This window comes from Pogoniulus pusillus, chromosome 5 (assembly GCF_015220805.1).
Source record: "Pogoniulus pusillus isolate bPogPus1 chromosome 5, bPogPus1.pri, whole genome shotgun sequence".
Lineage (NCBI taxonomy): Eukaryota > Metazoa > Chordata > Aves > Piciformes > Lybiidae > Pogoniulus > Pogoniulus pusillus.
In genome coordinates, this window is record NC_087268.1 from 20,306,971 (window position 1) to 20,334,093 (window position 27,123).

The following is a 27,123-nucleotide window of genomic DNA, read 5'->3' on the forward strand; positions in this document are numbered from 1 at the left end:
ACGAATGACAGGAACCCTGTCACCTTCTACCTTTTGTAAGACCTCTGAATGAGCTGGGCCAGCTCGGTTGGTGGAACCTCTACTATTCACTACCCAAGTGGCTTGGGCTAGATGTTTCTCCCAGTTCTTTAAGGTTCCTCCCCCCATTGCCTCTAAAGTTGTTTTTAGCAAGCCATTGTAGCGTTCAATTTTGCCTGAGGCGGGTGCATAGTAGGGGATGTGATAGATCCACTCAATGCCGTGCTCTTTGGCCCAAGATTTTATGAGATTATTTTTAAAGTGGGTGCCATTATCTGATTCAATTCTCTCTGGAGCGCCCTGTCACCACAGGATTTGTCTTTCCAAGCCCAAAATGGTGTTATCACAGTATCACAGTATTATTGGGATTGGAAGAGACCTCACAGATCATCAAGTCCAACCCTTCACCACAGAGCTCAAGGCTAGACCATGGCACCAAGTGCCACGTCCAATCCTGCCTTGAACAGCTCCAGGGACGGCCACTCCACCACCTCCCCAGGCAGCCCATTCCAGTGTCCAATCACTCTCTCAGTGAAGAACTTTCTCCTCACCTCGGGCCTAAATTTCCCCTGGCATAGCTTGAGGCTGTGTCCTCTCGTTCTGGTGCTGGCCACCTGAGAGAAGAGAGCAACCTCCTCCTGGCCACAACCACCCCTCAGGTAGTTGTAGACAGCAATAAGGTCTCCCCTGAGCCTCCTCTTCTCCAGGCTAAACAATCCCAGCTCCCTCAGCCTCTCCTCGTAGGGCTTGTGCTCAAGGCCTCTCACCGGCCTCGTTGCCCTTCTCTGGACACGCTCAAGCATTTCGATGTCCCTCCTAAACTGGGGGTCCAGAACTGAACACAGTACTCAAGGTGTGGTCTAACCAGTGCAGAGTACAGGGGCAGAATGACCTCCCTGCTCCTGCTGACCACGCCATTCCTGATGCAGGCCAGGATGCCATTGGCTCTCTTGGCCACCTGGGCACACTGCTGGCTCATGTTCGGGTGGATATCAATCAGCACCCCCATATCCCTCTCTGTTTGGCTGCTCTCCAGCCACTCCGACCCCAGCCTGTATCTCTGCATGGGGTTGTTGTGGCCAAAGTGCAGCACCCGGCACTTCAAGCTATTGAACGCCATCCTATTGGACTCTGCCAAGCATGGGAAACTGGATAGGTTTTCAGCCATCTGGTGCTTGCTTCTACCATGGTCAGCACATGCTGCTTTCCAGTCCAAGAACGAGGTAGAGTTCAATCTGCCAGGCTTCACCGTATTTGTACTTTGCCCATCGCTCACCATACCACAAGGGCTTCAGATCCTTGGCTTGTTTAATAGCAGCACAAATATCACAGTCATGTATAACTTGTGTTATAGCATCCATGGAGATGTTGATTGCTCTATCCTGTGCCCATTGGTAGGTAGCATCTCTGCCTTGATGTCCTGGGGAATCATGGGCCCACCGGGCTAAGAACAGTTTGCCTTGGTGTTCCCAATCTAAATCCAAATCACAATTCACATCGGTTTGAAACACCTTGGCAGCCAAATCTGCCTGATGGTTGTGCTGATGTTCCTCAGTAGCTTTACTCTTGGGCATGTGAGCATCTATGTGTCGTATTCTCAGAGGGATTTTCTCTAGACAGGTAGCAATGTCCTGCCATAAGTCAGCAGCCCAAATTGACTTTCCTTTCCATTGCCAATTATTTCTTTTCCAGTCCTTTAGCCAACCCCATAAGGCATTGGCCACCATCCATGAATCAGTATAGAAGTAAAGCTTAGGCCAATTCTCACGCTGAGCCACATCAAGAGCAAGTTGGATAGCTTTCATCTCTGCAAACTGGCTTGACTCACCTTCTCCAGCTTTTGCTTCAGTCATTGCTTGTATAGGGCTCCAAACTGCAACTTTCTATTTTCGCTTGTTTCCAACAAGGTGACAGGAACCATCAGTAAATAGAGCATAGTTCCTTTCTTCTTTAGACAAATCACTGTAAGGAGGAGCTTACTCAGCCTGATTTATTCGCTCCTCTGGAGGATTTATACAGTTTGTGCCTTCTGGCCAGTTGGTGATCATCTTTACTATGCCAGGTCGTTCAAAACTCCCCATGCGTGCTCGCTGTGTTATGAGAGCCATCCACTTAGACCAGGTAACATTGGTTGCGTGATGTGGCAATGACTCCTTCCCTTTAAACATCCGGTTCAAAACTGGTAATCTGGGAGCCAAGAGAAGCTGAGAGTCTGTTCCTATTACTTCTGAAGCAGCTTTTACACCTTCGTAAACAGGTGTATAGTTGGTGTATAGTTTGCTTCTGACCCTCTGTATCTACTCCAGAAACCAAGTGGTCGACCACATTTTTCTCCTGGGGCTCTCTGCCATAGGCACCAGGTTGGATCATTATCACTCTCAGCCGTATACAGAATGTTCTTAATGTCTGGACCAGACAGGCCCCAAACCCATTGCATGAACTACTTCCTGTTTTATCTGATCAAAGACTGCTTGTTGTTCAGGTCCCCACTGAAAGTTGTTCCTCTTTCGAGTTACATCATATAAAGGTTTTACAATTTGACTGTATCCAGGGATGTGCAGCCTCCAAAATCCAACTGTTCCCAAGAAAGACAATGTGTCCTTATTTGTGGGATTTGCCATGGCAGAAACTTTATCACATCCATTGGAATGTGATGGTGACCATCTTGCCAATGAATTCCCAGGAACTGAATCTCTCTATCAGGTCCCCTCACCTTGTCTTGCTTTATGGCGAAACCTGCCTTCAGCAGAATGTCAATTATTTTGTTACCTTTCTCAAAAACTTCTTGTGCCGTGTTCCCCCAGACAATGATGTCATCAATGAACTGCAGATGCTCTGGAGCTCCACCTTTCTCCAATGCATCATGGATCACTGCATGACAGATCGTTGAGCTGTACTTCCACCCCTGGGGCAAATGATTAAATGTATACTGAATCCCCCTCCAAGTGAAAGCAAATCGAGGCTTGCATTCTTCTGCTATTGGAATAGAAAAGAAAGCAATAGCAACATCTATGGTTGCATACCATTTGGCCTCCTTGGATTCCAGCTCATACTGGAGTTCTAACATGTCTGGCACAGCAGAACTCATGGGCGGAGTGACTTCATTTAGGCCACAGAAATCAACTGTTAGTTGCCATTCTCCATTTGCCTTTCACACAGGCCATATGGGACTGTTGAAAGGTGAATGTGTCTTTTTAATGATGTCCTGGCGCTCCAGATGACGAATCAGAGCATGTATGGGCACCAAAGAGTCACAGTTTGTGTACAATTTGAGTGGCAACTGTCAACTTCACATCCTCTACATTATGCTGCCCAACAACTGCAGAGTCATCTGAGAGCTCAGGCCTAGCAGACAACTTCAGTTTATCTCCAACAGCTTCTACAGTTGCTATTCCAAAGGTCCACTTAAAACCCTTGGGATCCTTAAAGCGCCCTTCTCTCAGAAAGTCAATTCCCAAGATGCAAGGTGCACTTGGACCCATTACAATGGCATGCCTTCACTAATCACTCCCAGTCAAACTCATCTCTGCCTCTAACCTTGTCAATTCTTGAGAGCCTCCTGAAATTCCAGAAATAGTAATAGACTCCATTCCTTTACAGTTTGAAGGCATCAATGTGCATCGTGCACCTGTGTCCACTAGAGCCCTGTATTTCTGAATTTTCAAGGTACCAGGCCATTTAACATATACATTCCAGTATATCCTATTGTCTTCCTGGTCCCTGGCCTCCACCTGGTAAGAGGCAGGGCCCCCCTAATGTTGGCCATTACAAGTGCAATTGGCACAGTGTTTAATGGTGTTAGTTGAATCATTGCCAGAACCATCGGAGTCATGTGGGGAAACTGAGGCAACTATTTTTTTAGGCTTCTCACTCTGTAACTCTCTCACTCTTTTTAGGAGAAGTGAGGTAGGTTTTCCATCCCATTTATCCATGTTTTCTCTGAACTGGTCACGTAAGATTAACCAAAGAGACCCACGTGACTGTTGTCTATTTTTTAGTGAGTTAGGTTGAATTGGTCTTCTAGGAGGATGCCTATCCCTGATGGCCGAGACATGTACCCACTCTGATGGTGAAGAAGAAAGGTCACTGCCCTTTGCCAACTGGGATATGGAGGTTTTAAATTCCTCCTTGAGTTGTTTCATGCTATCTTTAATCTCTTCAGTCATAGTATTTATGGCTGACACCATAGCATTAACCGTAAGGCTATCCTCCATTTGCCTCATTTGATCAGCGAATTCACCCACAGTCATAGAAGTTGTTGCATCATCTTTCCCCACCATTTTACTTGCCAATGTATGGGCATAATTAGGGGGGGCAAGCTGAATAAGTTTCTTTAGGAGAGCTCGGCTCATAGGTATCTCCTCAGGGTCTTCCGCTGTATAATCTCCATAGAATAGCTCTCTTATGGCCATCTCTCGCAAGCACTGAACCCCCTGTTCAATTGTATTCCAGCGTAAGGCTCTCCAGGGTAAATCATCCCTGTTAGGGTACCACAGTACCACAGCTGTCAATACACGTGACCAGAGGTTAGAGTTGCCACCGAGATGTCCTAAGTGCTTATCTATGCCATTGTCTCTTGAGAAAACTCCCAACTGCCTTACTGTCGGAGGGTTTATTTTTATGGTGTCCATGCCTCCATCCCAGCATCTGTTCAGCCAACTCATCAGCAGTTCTCGCTCTTTCCGGGCATAGTCTTACCCAATATGCCTGACCTCCTTCCTTGGCAATGGGGCTCTCTCCTCATCATCACTATCATCTGTCTCCTGAATGTATTTTCTCTTCGCTCTAGCCTTTCCACCCCTTGTGCCCCCAAGGGTATTAGCCTTCACACCAGCCGATGTACCTTCTCCTGGATCCTCTTCCCTTTGCTTCATGAGTTGAGTAGACTTCTGAAGCTACTCATCCACAGCAAAAGGGTTACCCTGCTCTGGTTTATCCTCATCGTCATCTGAGCTATCTTGACCCCCAAGGCTAGCTGCTATTTTTCTCCTTGTTTTAATCAGAGCAAGGGAGACCTTATCTAAAGTAAACTGTGTCTTACTCTGGGAGGTGCCTCTCATTGAATCATCTGAATTTTGTTTGTCTGCCTGGCTCTGTTCCTCACGTGGTAGCAGGGCTGAGGCTGAGGCAGAAGGACCCTTCCCCACAGCAGCAACAGCAGCCGGCTCGGCAGAGACAAGCGGGGCTAAGGCAGGAGCAGTGGAATTAGCAGGCACAACGGCATTAGTGGGCTCGCCCTCCAAGGACCCCGCCGCATCCCCCAGTACCACTTCCGGTCCCCTGGTTGCAGGCGAAAGAGTCTTTGCCTCAGCAGCCTCTCTACTGGCAGAGGCTCTGGTGTCAGCGACCCTCCTACAGATCAAAACGTTCGAGCTGCATTTTCCACAAGCCAGTTCCTCAACTTTATCTGTCTGAGGGACTTTGCCATAGCCCACACTGTCTGCAGCCAGATCTGCCGCCGCCGCAGCAGCCCTTTGTGACTGCACTTCTGCAGGGGTTCCATCGTCTCTACCTTTACATTCCTCTGTTCTATTAGGTACGAATGGGAACCAGATTGTTTCCTGCCTCCATGCTTCAGGGTCAGTGGGGTACGGGCCATGTCCAACAATTTTTCCTCCTTTCAAAGGTTCCGAGGCAGGACGTTTCACTGCTCTGCGAGCAGTCCGTCTGCCCGGTGCCGTGGCCTTCCCTCCCCCGCTCCGGTCGCAGACTGTTTCTTTAATCCTTAGCTCCCTGCTATTGCCCCCGGAAAAGGTAAAAACCTCACTTGCAACCTGTTTGTTCCTGCATCTCTCTCATCTCCACACTACAACCAGACCTACAATAGCAGCCAAAAACATCAAGTTCACACATATTAGGCAGGCTACTGGGTAGCTCATCTCTTCCAAGTAACTCCTAGTCTCTGACACCAATGTAACATACGGCACACCCTCAGCGACATTCCTAAACCCTAAAACATTCCTAACAACACCTCTAACCTTCGTTAGCACAGCTTTTACCGAGTCCCGGACCATCTTAGTGAAGAATGAACACACCTGGTAGTGCACCATAGCTGTAAAACACTGCTGAACTGATAAAGTCAGAATTGAGGCAATAATAGGCCAGAATATATCAAACAACTTCATTTTCCCCTGATGTTCTTATTCTGATTATCAATCAAAAGGAAAAAAAAAAGACAAACTTTTGGGGTCTGGAGGCTGGCAAGACACGGATCGGGGCACTGAAGAGTTGACTCTGTAGCTTCTATGCATCAGTGCGCTTTGTTAAGGCAATACAGCGGCTTATATGCTACTTGGAAGAGGCGTGCACAACTAACTTAGTTTGAGATTGGTACAAGTGGATGGTACAGATTGGCTCAAAGTTGTGTGTAAGACAGAGATAGGTTATTCCTTATCAAAACAGCCCATGGTTCCACCTCAGGGGGCTGGCAGGGTCAGCCCCGTGGAGTTGTCTTCGCCCCAGGGGCCAGCAGATTCCAGCCCCCAGCAGGTGTGCATGAGTTGCTCAGTCCACAGCCTACCTTCCTTGGAGCCTGCAAAACTCCAAGGACATCTCCCATCACAAGGTCTCATGTTTACAGCTCATACCCCGCTGCGGGAGAAATTCTCCCACAACAAACCAAAATCATGCCCCACGTTTGGAAAAGCACCAAAATTATTGTCTTGGGTTAGGGCAGATCCCTCCCCCGGGGAGAAATAAACACCACAACACAGACCGTTTTTTTTTTTTTTGAAAGTCAGGGAAAAATGAAATTGTATTTCTTATAGTATAACAATGTAAAGAGTGATAATAACTAGAGAAGGAAGGAAAAAAAAAACCAATACAATAATATTAAGGGAGATGGGGGAGGGGTCAAGCAGTGGCGAAGCAGCAGAAGCAGCAGCAGCCAAAACAGCAGCCGGGGAAGATAGGCAAAGCTGAAGTAGCAGAAGCCAGCGGGAGAAGGGGGAGAACAAGCTGTGCTTCTAGACATTAAGCTCTTGATGCTCCAATGAAATTATATTAATTTATCTATTGTTGCCATTATGTGGCCTATCCCTGGAGTGTCCATCTCTTCCCTATGTCTGAGCTAGAGGATCAGCTCAAATGGCAAAGTTTTTTTGAGGAGTTTTGCAACTGCAGATACAAATTTTCCCCCATTTCTTCAATCTTTCCTGTAATCGTAGGTCCTGAAAGACTCACTGTACTAAATAAATCGGCCTTCTCTGGACACACCTCTTTGGCAGCTGCAGCGGTGGCGTGGTTTGTAGCTGAGAAGTGCCTTGTGGTGGGAGCAGGTCGAGGACAAGGCGCTGGTTCCAGCCCAGTCCCGGTGGGTGCTTGGGGGCTGCGGAGGCTGGCACGCAGATTAAGTGGCAGGAAGTCATCTGTGGCTGCTTGGTTTCTCCCCAGCCCCCAGTGTGGGGGGATGTGGGGGGTTCTGTAAATACCGACGGGCCGGATTGAGGACCCTGTGGGGCCGTATCTGGCCTGTGGGCCTTAGTTTGAGGACCCCGACATAGAGTGTGTCAGCAGTAAGTTCACAGGTGACAGCAGTTAGGTGGCAGAGTTGATCTGCACGAGGGTGAGGAGGCTCTACAGAGGCACTTGAACAGATTATATTGATGGGCCAATGTTCATGGATGAGCTTCAACAAGGTCCTGCACTTGAGCCACAAAAACCCCAAGCACCACTACAGGCTTGGGGAAGTGTGGCTGGAAAGCTGTCTGGCAGAAAGGGACCTGAGGGTTGTCATAAATAGACAACTCAGTATGAGCCAACAGTGTGCCCAGGTGACCTAGAAGGCAAATGGCATCCTGGCTTGTATTAGAAATGCTGTGTCCAGACGGAGTAGGGAGGTGATTGTCCCCATGTACTCAGCTCTGGTGAGGCCATACCTCGAGTATTGTGTTCAGTTTGGGGGCAGCTCATTACAAGAAGGATGTGGAGGTGTTGGAGGCAGTGCAGAGGAGGGCAATGAAGCTGGGGAAGGGCCTGGAGAATAAAACTTACAAAGAACTACTAAGGGAGCTGAGGCTGTTTAGTTTAAAGAAGGGGAGGCTGAAGGGAGACGTCATTGCTGTCTACAGCTACCTGAAAGGATGTTGTGGAGAGGCTGCTGATGGTCTCTTCTGACAGGTAAATAGCGATAGAACAAAAGGGAATGGCCTCAAGCTGCAACTGGGTAGGTTTAGACTGGACATTAGGAAACATTTTTTCATAGAAAGGGTGGTCAATCATTGGAATGTGCTGCCCAGGGAGGTGGTTGAGTCACCAACCCTGGGTGTGATTAAAAGTCATTTGGATGTGGTGATGGAGGATATAGTTTAAGGATGAACTTTTAAGGGTAGGGATATTGGTTGCATTTGGTGATCCTAAGGATCTTTTCCAACCAGAATGTTTCTGTGATTCTGTGAAATGGCTGAAATTGTGCCAGGAGAGGTTTAGATTGGATATTATGACAAATCTCTGTATGGAAGAGTGGTCAGGCATTGGAATAAGGCCAGGGAGGTGGTGGAGACACTGTTCCGGGAGGTATTCAAGAAACCTTTCCCACTGTAATGACAAAGACAGAATTGCTTTGGGGTTTCTCTCTGTCTCTGGGTTTGTATGGAGTTCTAATTTCTCCTGAAACATTTGAGACTCCTGTAATGTTTTCTGGAATGCTGCACGTTTCCTGGGCACAGTGATGATGGCAGACAGCTGTTGAGAGAATTGTGTGAATTCTGGAATACCGCATCCAGTTCTGGGCTCCCTGCGTCAAGAGGGAAAGGGATCTACTGGAGAGAGTCCACCAGACAGCTCAAGAATTATTGCGGGACACAAACATCTCTTCTGGGAAGAAAGACTGAGCAAACTGGGACTGTTTAGTCTTGAGAAAGCTGAGAGGGGATCTTACCAACATCTATAAATGTCTGAGGGAAGGGTATGAAGATGAGGGTGACAGTCTCTATTTGGTGGTGTCCAGTGATAGGACAAGGAGCAATGGGTAGTAGCTGGAATACAGGAGGTTCTATCTCTGCATGAGGAGACACTTTTTTATGGTGAGAGTGACAGAGCAATGCAAGAGGCTGCCCAGAGAGGTTGTGGAGTCTCCTTCTCTGGAGATTTTCAGAATCCACATGGATGCATTCCTGTGTGGACTACCCTGCCTAGGTAATCCTGCTTTGGCAGGCAGCTGGACTTGATGATCTCTGCAGGTCCCTTTCAACCTATAGTATTCTCTGATTCAGGCTTTGATAGTGAAATAACAATATGAGGGACACGAGGGATAATTTGTAAGGAAGTTTGGTATTACTTTTGCTTACTTTGAGGCTGAAAATGCCTGTCTTGTAGCTTGACTAATCTGCCCTAGAAGTAAGACTGTGTCTGTCTGTCTATCTGAATGACTTTGTGATAGTGTTCTGCATGAGAGTGGTGAGAGCCTGGAATGGGTTGCCCAGGGAGGTGGTTGAGGCCCCGTGCCTGGAGGTGTTTAAGGCCAGGCTGGATGAGGCTGTGGGCAGCCTGCTCTAGGGTAGGGTGTCCCTGCCCATGGCAGGGGGGTTTGGGACTGGCTGATCCTTCTGGTCCCTTCCAACCCTGACTGATTCTATGATTCTATTCTACCGTCCAGAATTCATTTATACCAAACAGAAAGAGATGGATCTTGTGAAAATAAATACCTGTGCAAGAATTTTTACTCTGCTCACTTTGTATAAAAAACGAGATTGGTAGAGATTAAAATGTCAGGAAAAGCTACTTTATTGCTAGAATTGTAGCTAGCTCCGGTTGGTATGGTTGTATGTAATTAAGTCCCAAGTCAGTGGATATATTTGAGACACTTTTTTTTTAAGTAACATGAATGAAAAAAGCATTTGTCCCGGACCTAATGTTTGAAGCATACATTTTAGTATCAGCAGCACTCACACCAAGTAAAATGACAATAATTCAGAAGCTTTGGAGAGGAGAAATAGAATTTGACTGAAATGGTTATTGGTCTTGGGTATGGGCTGCCACCTGGTGAGAGCTTTGAGAATGTCGCCTGTTATCCATCTCATAGAATCTTAGAATCAACCAGGTTGGAACAGATCTCCGAGCTCATGCAGTCCAACCTAGCACCCATCTGTGACCAATCAACCAGACCACGGCACTAAGTGCCCCATCCAGGCTTTGTGACTCCACCACCTCCCTGGGCAGCCCATTCCAATGCCAATCACTCTCACTAGCAAGAACTTCCTCCTAACATCCAGCCTAGACCTCCCCTGGCACAACTTGAGGCTGTGTCCCTTTGTTCTTTTGCTGGTTGCCTGACAGAAGAGACCAGCCCCACCTGGCTGCAGCCTCCCTTCAGGTAGTTGTAGACAGCAATGAGGTCACCTCTGAGCCTCCTATTCTCCCAGTTGCACACCCCCAACTCCCTCAGCCTCTCCTCACAGGATTGTGCTCCAGGCTTCTCACCAGCCTTGATGCCCTTCTCTGGACATGTTCCGGCACCTCAACATCTCTCTTGAATTGAGGAGCCCAAAACTGGACACAGCACTCAAGGTGTGGCCTGACCAGTGCTGAGTAAAGGGGAAGAATAACCTCCCTTGTCCTACTAGCCACCCTGTTCCTGATCCAGCCAGGATGCCATTGGCTCTCCTGCCCACTAGGGCACACTGCTGGCTCATCTTCAGCCACTATCTACCATCACTGTCAGGTCCCTTTCTTCCTGGATACAGTCAGCCACTCTGTCCCCAGCCTGTAGTGCTTCTTGGAGTTGTTGTGGCCAAAGCGCAGAACCCTGCACTTGGCCTTGTTCAATCTCATCCCATTGGCCTCTGCCCACCTGTGCAGCCTGGCAATGTCCTTCTGCAGGGCTCTGCTACCCCCCAACAGATCCACACCTGCTCATAGCTTGGTGTCATCTGCAAACTTTCTGATGCTGGACCAAATCCCCTCATCCAGATCATCAGTAAAGATATTGAACAGGAGTGGGCCCAGCACTGATCCCTGGGGCACACCACTAGTGACAGCTGCCAACTGGATGTGGCACCATTCACCACCACTTTCTGGGCCTGGCCCTTGAGCCAGTTCTTGACCCATACCAGAATGAATCTGTCCAAGCCACAAGCTGCCAGCAGTGCCAGGAGCTTGTTGTGGCAGACAGTGTCAAAGGCTTTGCTTCAGTCCAGGTAGATTACATCCAACATTCTTGCAACTCTTCATTACTCTCCTCACTGTATATAAACTTGCCTGTATAGATCAACTTTATTCTGTCTCAGCTGGCATACTGCTTCATTTGACCTTGTGAAGGACACTTCTCTCAATGTGTTGAGATGCCTGGCACTCAAACTGTATCTCCATAAGTGGTCTGCCTAGGAACAGCACAGGCATATTGGTAATCCATGAGACCTCTGTTGCAAATCTTTCACATTAAATGTCAAATGCTTTTTCACTGCTAGGGGCATTATGGAGAGGTGAAGGTGGAGAGCTGGCTGGTTATCTGCCAAAACACAAAGTGTTTTGCTCCTGAGTTTGCAAAAATACTGCAGGGGGCTACCACAAGCAAGTGGAGAAATTATCTGTCCTGTATAGAAGTGTATGTAGAGAGTCTCCTGAATTGTGACCCTATCAGAGGGACAGAGGCTTTGATTCTCCTTTTTTCTCTTAGTTCTTTTCAGTCCTCATGTCCATCCCATGGAGCAGCAATGGATCTATTACTTTCATTATTTTCTGCCCTTGAAGGTAGCTCTTCCTTCCCTCGTGCAGGCAATTAGTGCCTTCTACCTTTGTCTAAATAAACATAAACATGAGCCTTTTGGAGTAATTCCCTAGACACTTTTCTGTTCCTGACTCAGTCTCTGTGAAGGATTGTGCTGCTTTTTTACAAAAGTTAGAGATGCTGGTAAGGGCTTCTTAATTCTATCTCTTTTACTATTGTCCTTATCACTGGAGATAGATACTGAGGTGCAGTGCCCTTCTGTTGACTCTATATGCTCCTTTTTGTACTTTACCTGCCATTCCTCTGCAAGCCTTTTGCCCTGATCTTGCTCTTAACATAACCCTGTTTAGCCTCAATGATCTGTTTGGCCTGATGATTCCAGAATTCACTGCCCTCTATCAAAACACTGGGGCTGTGATTTATGAGCCTGATAGAGTCTAAGTAAGATGTTTGAGAATAACCTTTAAAGTCGAAAATCACATTCAGAAGGAAAGTCGCACTGAACAAATTCAGCCTTTGGTAGAAACTTGTTTGGAAACATTCCCAGTCTTATCCATGGAGTGTCATGTAGTCACTGATTGAAGTGCCATCACCTGTTGGCAGTATACAGCCCTGGCAGCTTAGAATTGCCATTTAAAACCTTAAATTAATCTTATGTGGTGAGAGCTGCTTCTAAGCTCCTGGTCCGTCAAGTTCTCAGCCTGAGCAACTGACTGTAGTGCTCATCTAACAGCTGAAGCAGCTGAGCATCAGAATGGATTCCTGAGAGGGTTTGAGTCACCAAAAGTGCAGTAATTCAATGGCTGAGTAGATGGAATTTAAAGCTGGAGCAGCAGGGTGACTGACTCCATGAACCATAGAATAGTTTCGATCTGTCTTGCAGCAGGATGTGATCAGGAGAGTTGTGTCTTGCGTCCTTCCACAGTTGTCTGCTACACCACATTCACATTGACCTTGCTGACTGGCATGAAAGGCAATGACAAATCAAGACTGTTACTTGAAGAGGATGGATTTAGAGGAAGAGAGGGAAGTCCTGTTGCACTTTTCCTGCCACAGACCTGTGTATATGTTTGGTTCCAGTCTTTCCATAGGGATTGCAGCTGTTTGTCTTCTTTCTGCTACATACATTCATGTTTCAGGTGCATCCGATTCTATTACAGGAAGCAGCCTTTATCTCTGCCCAGTGATGTAAAGCTCCCCATCTCACTCTCTGCAGTTATGGTGTGCTGAGTTTTGAAAGCAGAGGAGCTTCCCAGCCTCCTTACAAGAATGCTGAAAATCTCCTCTCTGTTACCCAGTGTGTGGGGTGTTTTTCCATATTAATTAACTAATACTTAGGTGCAAAGGCGGGGCTGGAAATAACCACCAATGCAGTATATTTCATCTCCATCTCCATCTCTTTCACTGCATACACAGACCTACATCTTTATGCTTTGTATGAGGTTAGCTCTTGTGGACTTTGTACATCAGGACATACTTTGCCTCCAATGGGAATGACTGTGAGCATCTTGCATAAGGCCTACTCCTGCTCACAGTTCCTCACTAAACTAGCGAGCTTGCAGTTGCACAGCAGTTCCAAAATGTGCAAGCAAACTAGGAATGGGGCTCCAAGATGACAGAAGACTCACAGAGGAAGTAAAAGAGAATGACCATGCATCTGATTATAAAAATGTGCACCTGGCTCATAGATAAGGTGACATGAATTTAGAAAAAAATACTACTCCTGTTTTTTCTCATGTTCTGGCAAGCAGCAAACCTGAAAGGAGCCAGTTGTACCCTGAACTATCACCTCTGATGGTAAATCACCTTAGACAGAAGTGCAGGCATTTTCCCCAAAAGTTAGGTTTGTAGCTCTTCATCATACCAGATTAGTGTTCATCACAAGGTGGGACTAAACCCTGTTTCAGTGGAGATGCTGTTCTCTGGCATTGAGTTTCCAGTTTGACTAAAAGTGGTAAGTTTACTTGAGCACAGTGGAGTGGGCTGGGTGTGGTGAACCTGACAGATGACAAGAACATGTAGTTCTCTTTTTCCTCACTGCTGACAGGTGCTTTGGGATATCACTGTGAGCAGTTACTAGGTGCTGGTTTGGTTTTCCCATACAGTGGTCAAATTAAATTGGAGCAAAATACTCTGATCTCTATTTGTGTGTATGTGTACTCTCATCCCCCTCCCAGTGAAGGTGGCTTCATCTTGGCAAAGTATAGATTTGGCAGGAAACTCTAATAGTGCTGTTCAGTGGCTGACAGATTTAATGAAAGCGGAACAAAGTCCTGCTTCTGATTTTGCTGCACAGCAATCACAGGCATGATGATGGGAAGTCATTTAACTGCCATTTTGAACAAGTACTCGTGATGGTTTGGGTGTTACCTGCCCCCCACACTTAAGAAAATCATCCAGACTAGACTCAGCCAAGCTGGAAATTAGAATGGAGCTTTATACTTGCAGCTTTGCACAATATCCAAGCAGGTATTTACAATCTATAGAGACATAGACAAGTTACAAAGTAATACAGAAACACAACAGACCTCCCAGAAACCAGAGTCCCCAGAAGGGGCTCCCAACCACCCTTCCACTTCCTTTCCACCCCTCTACCTTACTCCAGACTTTGCCTTATGCTCAAGGTGAGTTTGGAGAATTGGCCAGGGGGGTTAGGAAGCAGGATTAAACACAGACAGCAGCTTAGAGAGAGAGAAGTGCAGCCAGAGCTAGGGAGCAAATCTGTTATCTATGCGTTATTGTTTTTATACATCTCAGCAAGCCTGTGATTGCAGCAGACATCACCACTATTTCCTTTTCACAGCCTAGCATCTAATTCCTCTCACTAAAATACTCCAGCTAGGCTCAAATTAGCACAGTACTAAAAGATGGCTCTTAGACTCCCTGTAGTGTAACACTTGGCCATTCTTCTGAATACCTGTACCATAACCTAAGGTGGGAAACATTATTTTTTTAACTAGATATGGTATTGTTATGAGTAAGAAGTGAAGTTTAGTTGATTTTATCTTTTCTTAGTGTACAGGGTTAACACTCCAGGGGGAGTGACCTTGAACTTGACCCTAGGTGATCTTGACCCCCTCCCCTGAGGTGGGTCTGAACACCACCAGATGATTCATGGTTAGCCCACTCCCTTTTCCTATCTAAAGGTACATGAAAGCAGGGAGAACTTCCTGTTCTCTCTGTCTCTGTGCTCCCTGCTTACCAGCATCACCATCCTGTTCCTGGTTCTCTTCACCCACAAGGCAGACAAAGCCATCACCATCAAAATTGGGTTGTATTTACACATTTTGTATTTGTTTTCCCTTTCCTGTACCTTTGTAACTTCCCTACCTCAGATACCTTTTTACTTATTGTTAAACTGTTTCTTCTTTTAACTTCCAAATCGGAGTGAGATTATTTATTTGGGTGTGCTTACCTTTCCTCTCTCTACATCTAATTCCTTTCTTTTGGGAAAGAAGGGGCAAGAGGGAAGGGCACTCTATAAATTGTTATTGGTTCTATCAGATATATTTGAGTCTCTGGGAATTGAAATTAGAACCAAGACACTTAGTAGTCTTGCATTTCTCTCAGGTTGTCTCACTGACAGAAATTAACAAAAGTTGAGCCTAGAAATACACATGAACAGGGGCAAACAACAGCAAAGCTATGAGAACTTGTACTAAAAGCCAGTGGGACTGGGCATCTAAGGACAAAGATTTATTGAAATTATATGACTGAGTCTAATCTCCTGGACTTCTTTGCCTGCTCTAGGATGATGAAATACCGGGCTGAATAATGTGAAACATTGTATGTGAGTGCAGAAATAAGTGCCACATAATCACAGAATGTTAGAGGTTGGAAGAGACCTCCAGAGATCACAGAGTTCAACCTCCCTGCCAAGGCAGGATCACCCAGGGTAGTTCATTCAGGCACACTTCTTCCAAATACTGCCTTTAATTTTCCTGCAGAAAAATTGCCTTGGGTTGTGCAGCTGGGAGATCTATGGGTAGCTCTGGTTTCACATCTGTAAAATGATAGAACCTGAGAATTTGCTTGAGAAATCCTGTCAGAGTAGGAGGGAAGAAGACAGAGCCATTTAGATGAATGGCATAACCTCTCTTTTGTTTCTCTCTTTACAGTTATGTGGCTGTGGGCTGCTGGGTGTGGGCATCTGGCTGTCGGTGTCGCAAGGAAACTTTGCCACATTTTCTCCTAGCTTTCCCTCACTTTCAGCTGCCAACCTAGTCATTGCCATTGGCACAATCATCATGGTGACCGGCTTTCTGGGCTGCCTAGGTGCTATCAAAGAAAACAAGTGCCTCCTGTTGAGTGTAAGACATCACTACTTCTTTTCTCTAAGACAAGTGACTGTTGCTTTGTTATCAAATGGCCAGTGCAAAACAGTTGTGTGGATCGCTGTAACATTGCCCTCGGCTTTCAATCTTTTATATTCTTGTAATACGACATTCCACAGTGTGATGGTTTGGGTGTTACCCATCCCCCCCACACTTAAGAAAATCACTCAGACTAGACTCATCTGAGCTGGAAATTACAAGAATGGAGCTGTATATTTACAGCTCAGCACAATATCCAAGCAGGTATTTACAATCTATACAGCTATAGACAGACATAGACAAGTTAAAAAGTGATACAGAAACACAACAGACCTCCCAGAAACCAGAGTCCTCAGCAGGGGCTCCAACCACCCTTCCACCCCTCTACCTTATCCCAGACTTTGCCTTACATTCAAGGTGATTTTGGAAAATTGACCAGGGGGTTAGGAAGCAGAAGGATTAGTCACGCAGACAGCAGGTTAGAGAGAGAAGGGAGGCAGCCAGAGCCAGAGAGCAACTCTGTTATCTGTGTTTGCGGTCTAGTTTTTATCCATCTCAGCAAGCCTATGAGTGCAGCAGACATCACTGTTGTTTCCTTTTCACAGCCTAGCATCTAGTTCTTCTCACCAAAATATCCCAGCTAGGTTCAAACTAGCACAGACAGCTTTGTTCACAGTGCTACCATTAGTGTATTAGTAAATATATACATGTTACTGTGCCATCATGTATCAGATAACAAAGAAAATTACTATCAATTGCTTCTGAATGGATAAACAGTAACTGTGGGTTCAACCTGGATAGCCTTTCTTGTAATGTCTGTTAGAAGGATTGACTTAAAAATATTAAGCACAGCTGCTTTTGGATGCTACTCAAAGTGTCTCATCTAAGGCCTTTGATGTTGGTGGCAACCATCCGACCCAAAGTTAAGAAGTCAAGGTCCTTGTCAGGCCATATCAATAAACGAAAAGCCCACTGCTTTTGCCAAGTCATTGTCCAGCAGCACTGAAACACAGACACAAGGAACCCCTGTCATAAAATGCAGTGTGGGTCACTCAGCTTGCAAAAACCCAGGAGCTTTCATAACACTTCTCCCCACACCAAGGAAAAAGTTATTGTGGCAAAAGGTTAGAGGAAGTCTTTCAAAGCAGACAGCTTCCAGTTCAGTCATAGCTAATGAATTGCAGCTGCTATGGCATTAAGGAGCACATTAGTTTTCCATGTATAGAAGTCTCTTTTCCATACTGTTGGAGAACAGCTGGGCAACATTCCTTAGACCACCTTAGACAGTTAACCTGGAGGACAAATATGTGAAGGAAAGACTACCAGGGGCATGCTGTGGTGGCAGTCATAAAAAGCAAGACAAAAGCACAAAGGGCAAAAGCTAAGATTTAGGAAATGCTAAAGAGTGAGCTTCCTCACTGCTGATGAGACCTACAGGAGCTTTAGTGGCAATAGAGTTTGAAATAGCACTTGCATGTTTTTCATTGTAGAGGAAAGGTTTTGAGGACAATGCCTATAGTTTTCAGAGTTTCTAGCAGTTCCAGATTTACTCTCTAGTTGGCAAATGTTTTGACACTGTCTGTTTTTCCTTTGTTCTAGTTTTTCATCATTCTGCTCATAATTCTCCTGGCAGAGCTGATACTACTAATTTTGTTCTTTGTTTATATGGACAAGGTAAGAAAATATGCTATTGGTACTAGCATATAAATCAGATTTTGTTTGCTTCTGTTTCATGGAGGTTCGTGCTTTTCACTTTGGTTAAGGTTTATCCTTGAGATCTTGACTGTCTTCTGTAAGATGCTTCTATAAAGAGTGGAGGTAATGATGAGTAGGGCAAACAGAAGAGAAGAACCTGCTGAGCTTTAGAGTTTGCTCCCTGAACTAAAACTATGATACCCCTCTTAGTTCTAAAAGCTTAGCTAGCTTTCAAAATAGTTGTTTGAGGTCTCTAAAAGAAGCTGATCTTCTTGTGGCCCTGGATTGTGGGAAGTCCTACTTGAGACCTGGTTAGCTTCTTATGGCTAACCCTTGAAGAGGTTGGGAGGAGAGTGATCTGGGATATTCACAGGCCCACCTGTAGGCATCTAATAGAGACTAGGTGAAGTAGGCACAACTGGCTGGCCTGTCACAGGATCACAGGATGTTAGGGGATGGAAGGGACCCAAGTAGATCTTCAAGTCCAACCCCAGAGCAGGGTGATACTATCTAACAGATCACAGAGGAACACATGCAGACAGGCCCTGAAAGGCTCCAGAGAAGGAGACACCACAACCTCTCTGGGAAGCCTATTCCAGTGCTCTGTGACCCTTACAGTAAAGAAATTCCCCCTTGTGTTGAGGCAGAACCTCTTTTGCTGCCATTTACACCCATGGCTTCTTGTCCTATCCCAGGGAGCAGTGAGCAGAGCCTGTCCCCCTCTCCTGGCCAGCCCTCACATACTTAGAAACATTTATCAAATCCCTTCCAAGTCTTCTCTTCTCCAGACTAAAAAGCCCCAGGTCCCTCAGTTTCTCCTCATCAGACATGCCCTCCTGTCCCCTAATCATCCTCGTAGCCCTCTGCTGGGTCCTCTCCAGCAGATCCCCGTCCCTCTGTCAGATAGGGAAGACTGGAAAAATCCTTAAGGAACTGGAGAACTCTGCTAAACACTTTACAGTATGAGTGTGTCCAGACTGATTGTAAAACTAACTCTTAGCAGATTTTTATGCCTTCTCAGGTTGTCATTATGATGTCTGCCACTTTTCAGGTGCTGAGGGTTAACTTGCCATTTTCAGTGGGATATCAAAGAGGGATGAAACATACAGTTGTTATTTATTCCAGGACCCATATGTTAATCCTTTAGCTGCTGCCAGCTCACTGCTGTCAGAACCAAGCTACATTTCCTACAGGTATTATACAAGACAAGTGTTCCTAAAAGTATTATTCCTACAAGAATTTATATGAGAAATGAGACACCTTGGGTCTCCCAGTAAGCATTTCAGCTTCCTCCTGTAAGGAAAGAAGACCACCTTTGAAAAATCATCAATCTTAGAAGCCTGTTGCTGCAAAGAGAACAATTCATTTTGTGATGGCTGCTTGTTATAACCAGCCTAAACCTTCATGAATGGTACCTGTGTTATGGTTGCGAGGCTGGGACTCTGGCTTTATGATATCAGCAAACTCAAGTAGGCCATAGTTTACAGGAAGGAAAGGCTGCTGCAGAGTGTTACCAACAGCCATCTCTGGCAAAGTTAAAGTAAGCTCAGCAGATCTCTACAGACTGTTCTTCAGTTAGAATCATAGCATCAGTTGGGGTTGGAAGGGACCACAAGGATCACCTAGTTTCAACCCCATCTGCCGTGGGCAGGGACACCATACCCTAGATCAGCCTGGTCAGAGCCTCATCCAGCCTGGCCTTAAACACCTCCAGGAATGGGGACTCAACCACCTCCCTGGGCAGCCCATTCCAGGCTCTCCCCACTCTCATGCTGAACACCTTCCTCCTCATGTCCAGTCTGAATCTCCCCACCTCCAGCTTTGCTCTATCTAACAGTTAGTTTGGATCAAATTGTGATTGTATGATAGGTTCTTAGTAGAAGCTAAGCTGTTTGGTCTGCTATCTCAATAGAATAAATCCAGTATTTCAGAATCTGAGAGAGACTGACCTTGGCAAGTACTGAAAGGTCCCAGGGATTTGTGAGAGTTGAAGCTCTGATGGAGCTTTTCTACCCACATTAAGCTTGTGATAAGAGAAGATAGGAGAGCTACATTCCATACGCAAGTGTGTGCCATTTGCTTATTTCCTCTAAAGAGTGGTGCATGGATTTTTCTCTATTTTTCACATGGTGCAGGTCAGTGAGAGTGCAAAGAAGGATTTGAAGGAAGGAATGAAGCTCTACAATTCAGAAAATAATGTTGGACTGAAAAATGCATGGAATATCATTCAAGCAGAGGTAACATATCTTCTCAAGGAAAAAACCTAATAATTGGACCATAATTGCTGGTGCTGTCTGTTTGGCATCCATGCCGAGTCTAAAAGATGGCTGATTAAAACTTCGGTTTCTGATCTTGCACTCTTGAACGTCTCTGTGGAACCCAGGATCAAAGTGTACTTTGTAAGGTGAAAGATCTGAAACAGAGAAGAAGACAAACCTGCATAAGTAGAACTGCAGCTTTGGCAATGAGGCTTTTGCTGTTGGGCTGGCTTCTCTGTAACCAGAAAACTAAAATCCTCTGGGCATGGGACCCTTTATTTACTTTTTTGGAAGTAAACATTTTTGGTGGTTCGTGATTCAAGAATTGTGCTAGTGAAGTTTATTAATCCTTTGGTTTTGCTATAGATGAAATGCTGTGGTGTGAATGACTTTACGGATTGGTACCCAGTGCTGGGAGAAAACACTGTTCCAGACAGATGTTGTACAGAAAACTCCCAAGACTGTGGACGGAATTCCACTGGATTAGTGTGGAAAACGGTAAGGCTTGCATTGCCTGTGTTCCAGGTCACAGAAGTAAGGAAATAAAGGGGATGTGTATGAAAGAAAATGTGACCTTGGGATTTCAATTTTCTTCTTTTGCCATTTCAGGGATGTTATGAGAGAGTCATGACCTGGTTTGATGAGAATAAGCATGTCCTTGGTTCAGTTGGGATGTGCATCCTCATAATGCAGGTAATATTGGTATGATGTTTGTCAGTGTGACTTTTGAAATGCTTAGCATTGTTAGCATTCTTGATTCTGTAGCGTGAAAAGTGGTGCTTAACCACTTTGAGTTCAGTCATGCTTTCAGCAATTCTTTTCTGAGTTCGTTAAAGGCTATGTACTCAGAAAGGAAGCAGGTAAGTAGCCAGGCTTGCAAAGAAGACATGCTACAGTGCTACATGCTTATTTGTTTTTTGACATCAGAGCACTGATTTGCAGTTCCCATGCTTAGCTGTTTGTTATGCTGTTCCTAGGGGAACTGTTTAATTTTGAAAGCAAGTTTCAGAATTTGCTCAAATAAGTCAACTCATGGTCACTGAACTGAGTAAGCTAATCTGTTTTAAAAGAGAGATGCCAAAATGTCATCATCATCTGTTAAGGTTTGGGGGTTCCTCTGTCACCGTTGTACTTTTGGGGAAGAATACCTGAATCTGAGGCTTTCAATCACAGTTATCTGGTTGGGTTAAAAAGGCAGAGACACTTGTTTGTATTTATTCTGAAAAAAAAATGATGCATATGGCAAAGAGTCCTGAGAGCATTTTGCCTCCGTCTGTGAGCTGACAGATATATCTCTGGATATCACTGTGTGTCTGAACAATATACATCCAGATTTACTGATCCATGTTGAAGCCTGAGTAATACAGCTAGTGCAGAATTTTTTTTAGAACTACAACTGGAGCATGAACACAGGACATCAGTGCAGTGTTGTCAGCCTGTCCTATACTGAAGCCCTTACTGTTTGTTTTCCTTCAGATTCTTGGCATGGCCTTCTCCATGACACTCTTCCAGCAGATTCACAGGACTGGCAAAAAGTACGATGCTTAAAGCCTCTGAAACGTTATCACATCAACCCTTCTGTCTCATCGTACAGATGAATGAAAGAAATTACTTCCAAAAGTATCAAGCCTAGCCCTGCTGAGGGAATCCGTCCCATTGACCAATCTACTTTGTTGTTACTCATCCAGTTATTTTACTCATTTTCATGTCACTTTCTCACTTGCCAAAGAGGGGGGAAACCTCCCCAAACAGATGGATTATCTGCATGAAATCGTAGACCTGCTCTAAGAACATTTCTTAACTGAAGAAAATGTTTTGCTCTACTAATCCATGTGCAAAAGTTACGCGTGGTCATCTTCGAGGGAGAATTCTTCAAAGTCTTCCATTAAGTTTTCAACCCTCACATTTAATTTACTGGAAGACTGGGAAAAGCCACTCTAACTGAGAGTCCTAGTAATTTGAGCTGCTTTGCTTTGCAGCTGCTTGTACCTTACAGTGTATACTTTTTTATGATGATAATGATTATTATTATAATGATGGTTATAGCTTAGAATTTAGTTGCCTCTCATTACTTCTGTTTCTGTTTTTACACATTTATTGTACATTAATCTAGGAACCACTGTGTGATCTCAGAGGACAAAGCTGATGGTGCAAGCAAATAAAGACATAACTTTTCTTAAGTCTGTGGGAAGACATCAATCACCTACCTTTATCAGGGCCTTGATGTCTGTACTGTAACAAAGGTGGTGCCTTTCAACTCAGAGACTCTTCCTGAGATGGAATGCAATGCCTTCCCATTGGAGCGGATGGTGAGCTTTCTACTCCTGTGAGCCCTTTGCTCATCCAAAGCAGTGTCTGGCTACTTTGATGCTGTGCTACTTTGAAAGCTGAAAGTAGTGACTAGGCAAGTTACTTCTCCCCTAACATGAAGCAGAGAGATTTCAACCTGACCAGTTGGCAGCAGACTTCACAGATTGTGTGGTCTGCTTCAAAATGTTTGTCCTAGGCACATCATTCTGCTGGATATGAGGGAAGTGGATGGCAGTTTGATGGCAACATTGTCATGCTAGGCCCTTCCTCACAGGCAGACAACAGCTGTCTCCTTGAGCTGGAAAACAGGGCCTGATGAAAGGTGACCAGACAATGCAGGAAAGGGGCAATTTCCAAAGCAGCACTCAGAGGCAGTATGTGTTCTCATGCTTTCAGTACAGAATTGCTTTATCCAATGGGCTAGTTCAGAGTTCACTTCAATGCATATTTTTACCAACATTCCTGTTAGAAAACTTGAATATATATTTCTATAGTTTGAATGCAGCTTCATTGCAAGTAGTCTCCATTTACCTTTCGTTCCAAGTTTTTTGCTGTTTTATGAAGGAAGAACAGGCACAGACACTGGAGTGTGTTGCTTTTTAAACTTCAGTCAGGGCTCAACTCAGTTCTAGAAGAAACACGACTTTTTATATTAGCAGGAGTCATAAATGATCTTCTTGTGGAGGTCATCCTCATCCAATTACGGTTACCTCACCCCGTGTCACTCTCAAAAGAGTACTGTCATCTAAGCCATGAGGTTTACTGTGATATTATCAGGCTGAGTTTCAGAAACTGTGGAGGATGGAGATTTTGTGCCTTTCCAGCCATGCTATGTCAAACTACTTCTCTGGAAACCAAGTTTCTCTTAATGTCCAGTCTGAATGCTTCAAACTGTTAACAGATAGACCTTTTGTTGTATCATTCAGCCTGTCATTTCCTTGTGGGCTGAAATAACTGTCAAGCCACCTCATATCAGGAAGTTTTTGGTCCCTTGTTTATCTTTGTATTAGGTCTGGAATGCACCTGTACATCTGGCAGCAATGCTGTTTTGTGTGGCTCATGTGTCACTTTTGTTTTAATTGAGTTCTTATGAAATCAGTGTGACAGGAAGGAGTGTGATGTGCAGGAGGTAAGAAGGTTGCTATTCCTAAAGCATGGTCTTTGCCCCTATGAGCACAATGCCCAAAGTCCTACAGGGCTTTTGTTTCCCACTGAAACAGACAATGACATATGGGTTCAACTTGTATTGCCTTTGAAAGAGTAAGGGAAGAAGCAGAGGAAAAGCACAAAAAGTGAATCCAGTTTTACTTCCATTTCTAACAAAAATTGGGACCAGGAGCATCTGAGCCCCACTGGAGATGGACATTCTATGTTGAAGACGGGGCTCTGTTGCCCAGTGCATTTGCTGCTACATGTAAGACTGTACCCAAAGTTGCTAAGATGTGTTCCTGTTTTTGAAGAAAAGCTAGGATGATTTTCACCTGATGGCTCCGCTGCATTCTGCCTTTGGGCAAAGGCGCTTAGCTTTCTCTAGCTTTCTTTGGCATTCAGAGGAGCAGGGCGCAGCGCTGAACAGGAGTGTCACCTCTGTCCTTTGGGGTTGTACAGTGGTACCTGCCACATCTTAAATTTTAATCTGCAATCAGTTTTTGTACAAAATAAAAAAGTTAAAGATATTAAAGTACTAAGGAAATAAAAAATGTTTATGAGTAACTAAGAGATAAAATGTGTAGTTGCAAACTCAACTACTTTGTCATCCATCCAAACTTACTGTTCTAGAATACTTCATTCCATTTTATGTAGATCCTGAACCTTATTTTGACTACTTTTGGCATTTCAAGCACAGTATTAAGTGACATATTTACACAAGCTTCATGTACTCATCTATGAAGCCACCTACAGGGAGGGAGTCAAAAGCAGGGCTGCTTGGTGTCTCTGGCTGACTTGCTGGTGTGGGAAGTGACATCCTGAAAGGAACAGCAAAGTAATGCCATTTTCCTGGCAAAAGAAATTAGCAAGGCTGCATCAGTCAGTTTGTTACAGAAGACACTAAGTGGTCAAAGGGAGCTTTGGCTCATGCATGTATGCACTTTTTTTGCTTATGCCGGTGAGTGGCTTTCTGTGTGTTTTCCCCAAATGTCACTCTGATTATTCAAGTATGAGGTTTTTTTGCATGTTTTTAAATAAAAGCTGATGCTGAGTAAAAGTATCTTTAACAGACACAAAAATGGGTTTGTATAAATACCTATCTCTCTGTATCTCTAATCCATGAAAGCACAGTTCAGAAGTATGCAAGTGCTATTTCCTTGAGCGTCCCTTCAGACTGTAACATACGTGCCACCTCACTGTGCTTCACTCGTGGAAGCTGCAGCAGGTCTTAAGCAGAGGCATAATAGGAGAACTGTTTGAAAAAGTTCCACTTGAAAGCTGCTGAAGTGATGGCAGTGAATTCTGTTCCCTCCTGGTGGTACTAAGCTTGCTAGAGGAAGCCCAGGTGGAGGGTGCTCAGAAGTACCCATAGCTAAGTAGCACATGAGATGATAAAAATAGCATAAATGGTTCCAGGATGACAAAAGATGCCTTGAATACATCATTCATTGACTTCCTAAGAGCATAGTCCTGTTGGGCCAACTCTCCCATCTTCTGTCCACTCCCCATTTCTATGCATGAAATACAAGCTCACACATGGGAAAGGTGCTAGCAGAGGGCAGCCAAAGGGATCCTCAAGGGCTTTCCTGGCTAGGCACAGAAAATGCAAGGAGGAAAAGGATGTTTTCCTGGGAGCAGCATGGAAAAGGACACACATAATTCTGATGTAACTTCTTCCCATAGACTTGAGCAGCTTCATCCTGTATCTGGTATGGGGAAACTTGAAGGTGTTTGCTTATGGGCTAGCCATCTGTTGTGCAGTAGGTAATAGACGCTAAGAAACAACATGCCATTCCTACTAGGTGATGTTTGCACCAGTGTTTCTTCTATGCAATATCTACTTTCACCTTTCTATAAAAGATTTTTACTAGGATGATATAAAAAATAAAGGAGTTTTTAAAATGTGACTCTTTGAGCTCATTTCTATCCTAGCTTCAACTACCACCAAAAGCAAAAGTGGACCAAAAAATTACAAAAGGTGACTCACAAGGTTCTATTCCAACTCCACTGCAGTCGAAGTTCAGAGCTCTTGGAAAGATACTTTGTGTGTGATCCCCAAAGAACAGCAAATTGTGTTGGAGTTGTCTCACTGGAGAACAGTTGTCTCACTGTAGAAAGCTATCAGGTGGGTTGGGCATTATTTGCCCTCCATAAATTTCTGCTGTCTTTTCCCAATCAGTTTCTTGTCATTCCTGCAACTGGAGATAGTTCTGGGAAGGATTTATATTGTGACCTTTCCAGGAGTGGCACTGAGCATGCAGTTCTTGGGGGCCTCTTTCGTGCCTTTCAGGGGATAGCCAGAGAGCCTGTGCTAGATGCCTCTTCATAATCAGACCTCCCCATGTCACTCTCAAAGATGAGAACAGCTTTGCAGTGACTTTGGTCAGCTCCCTCTGCACCTCTGACTGCATTTCAGGGGGACTCACAGACTTGCATATGTCCAGTTTGCCTTCTGATCCCCAGCATGGTCTTGCTCTACTGTGAGTAATGCTCCACCAACATTGCCAGGGTTTGCCAACTAAGCTCAGGTTCACTTTGCCACCAGGTAGTCTGCCCCATTTGGCAGAGGATTCACTTTTTCTGAGTGTAGTGGTTCTGGAGTTTCTCCTTCCCACTCCCTACCCCCCCCCCCCCCGGATTAACCAGACTAACTCAGCTGTCTGGAAAGTTAAGAAATGAAGCTTTATATTCACAGCTTAGCACAATTTACAAGCATAGATATACAACAGATCACAGATATTTACAACTATAGACAGTCATATACAAGTCAAAAGTAACACAGAAATACAAGACCCCTCCCAGCATTCAGAGTGCCCAGGAGAGGCTCCCAACTACCTTTCCACCTTCTTTCCACCCCCTGCCTTAGCTCAGAATCTCTTATGTGCAGGGTGAGCTGGAAAGGTCAGCAAGGGGTGTTAGAAGCAGAATGATTAGTTGGAAAATGTGCACGTTCAGGCAGAAGTTAATACACCAATAGCCAGGCAGAGACTGTCTTATCTTTCTTTGTGTCCTGTTTTTTGTATGGCTCAGCAGAATGAATGGGTAACAGACATCACTATATTTCCTTTTCGCATCCAATGAGCTAATTTTTCTCATTAAAATATTCCAATTAGCCTCAAACCAGCACACTGAGTCTCCCTTTTACCAGCAATACATTGATTGAAGTAATTTCTGTTGCTTTCCACATTCCTCACTAGTTTTATCTCCAGCTGAGCTTTGGGCTTTCCAGATTCCACCACATTTAGGCAACAGCTCTATTCATCTAGAGCTGCCCAGCTCCACTTGTGTCTTCCGTGCACTTCCTTGGTGCTGTCAGCCTTGGTCAGGAATTCTCTGTTCATCCATGCCGGCCTTCTGCCAGGACTGGTAGACTTCCCCCACATCAGAATGGACCCTTCTTGTACCCCGAGGAAGAAGTTCTCTTGGGCTCTACTCTTCAGGGCAACTCCCATGGAAAACTGCCTAGGAGATTCATTCTCTCAACAAGCCAAAGCCTGCATGCCTCAAGTCCAGTGCTGTAATCCTGCTACATGTCTCACTCACAGCTATGTAGACCTTAGACATGCTTTGTAGTCTCGTTGAAAATCCTGCCTCTTTGTCAGAGAACAGTGAGGGCTAGCTGCTCTACCATAGAAGGCTAGTCAAAAGGAGGCAGGCACAAGTAGTGCCTAACCAAGTGTGATGGTTTGGGAGTTACCTGCTGCACCACACAATA

The 27,123-nt window shown here is 45.0% G+C and overlaps 1 protein-coding gene across 2 annotated transcripts in view; it reads left to right on the forward strand.

Moving 5' to 3' along the window:
• Positions 1-25,315, forward strand: part of TSPAN9 (tetraspanin 9) — a 208,624-nt gene extending 183,309 nt beyond the window's left edge. For both annotated transcript variants that reach the window (XM_064143431.1, XM_064143430.1), the window contains 6 exons: positions 15,802-15,993; positions 17,596-17,670; positions 19,827-19,928; positions 20,316-20,447; positions 20,559-20,642; positions 21,426-25,315. In XM_064143431.1, the coding sequence (XP_063999501.1) occupies positions 15,802-15,993; positions 17,596-17,670; positions 19,827-19,928; positions 20,316-20,447; positions 20,559-20,642; positions 21,426-21,497 (657 nt within the window). In that variant the 3' untranslated portion in view covers positions 21,498-25,315. The remainder of the gene's footprint in view (positions 1-15,801; positions 15,994-17,595; positions 17,671-19,826; positions 19,929-20,315; positions 20,448-20,558; positions 20,643-21,425) is intronic.
• Positions 25,316-27,123: the final 1,808 nt, after the last annotated feature.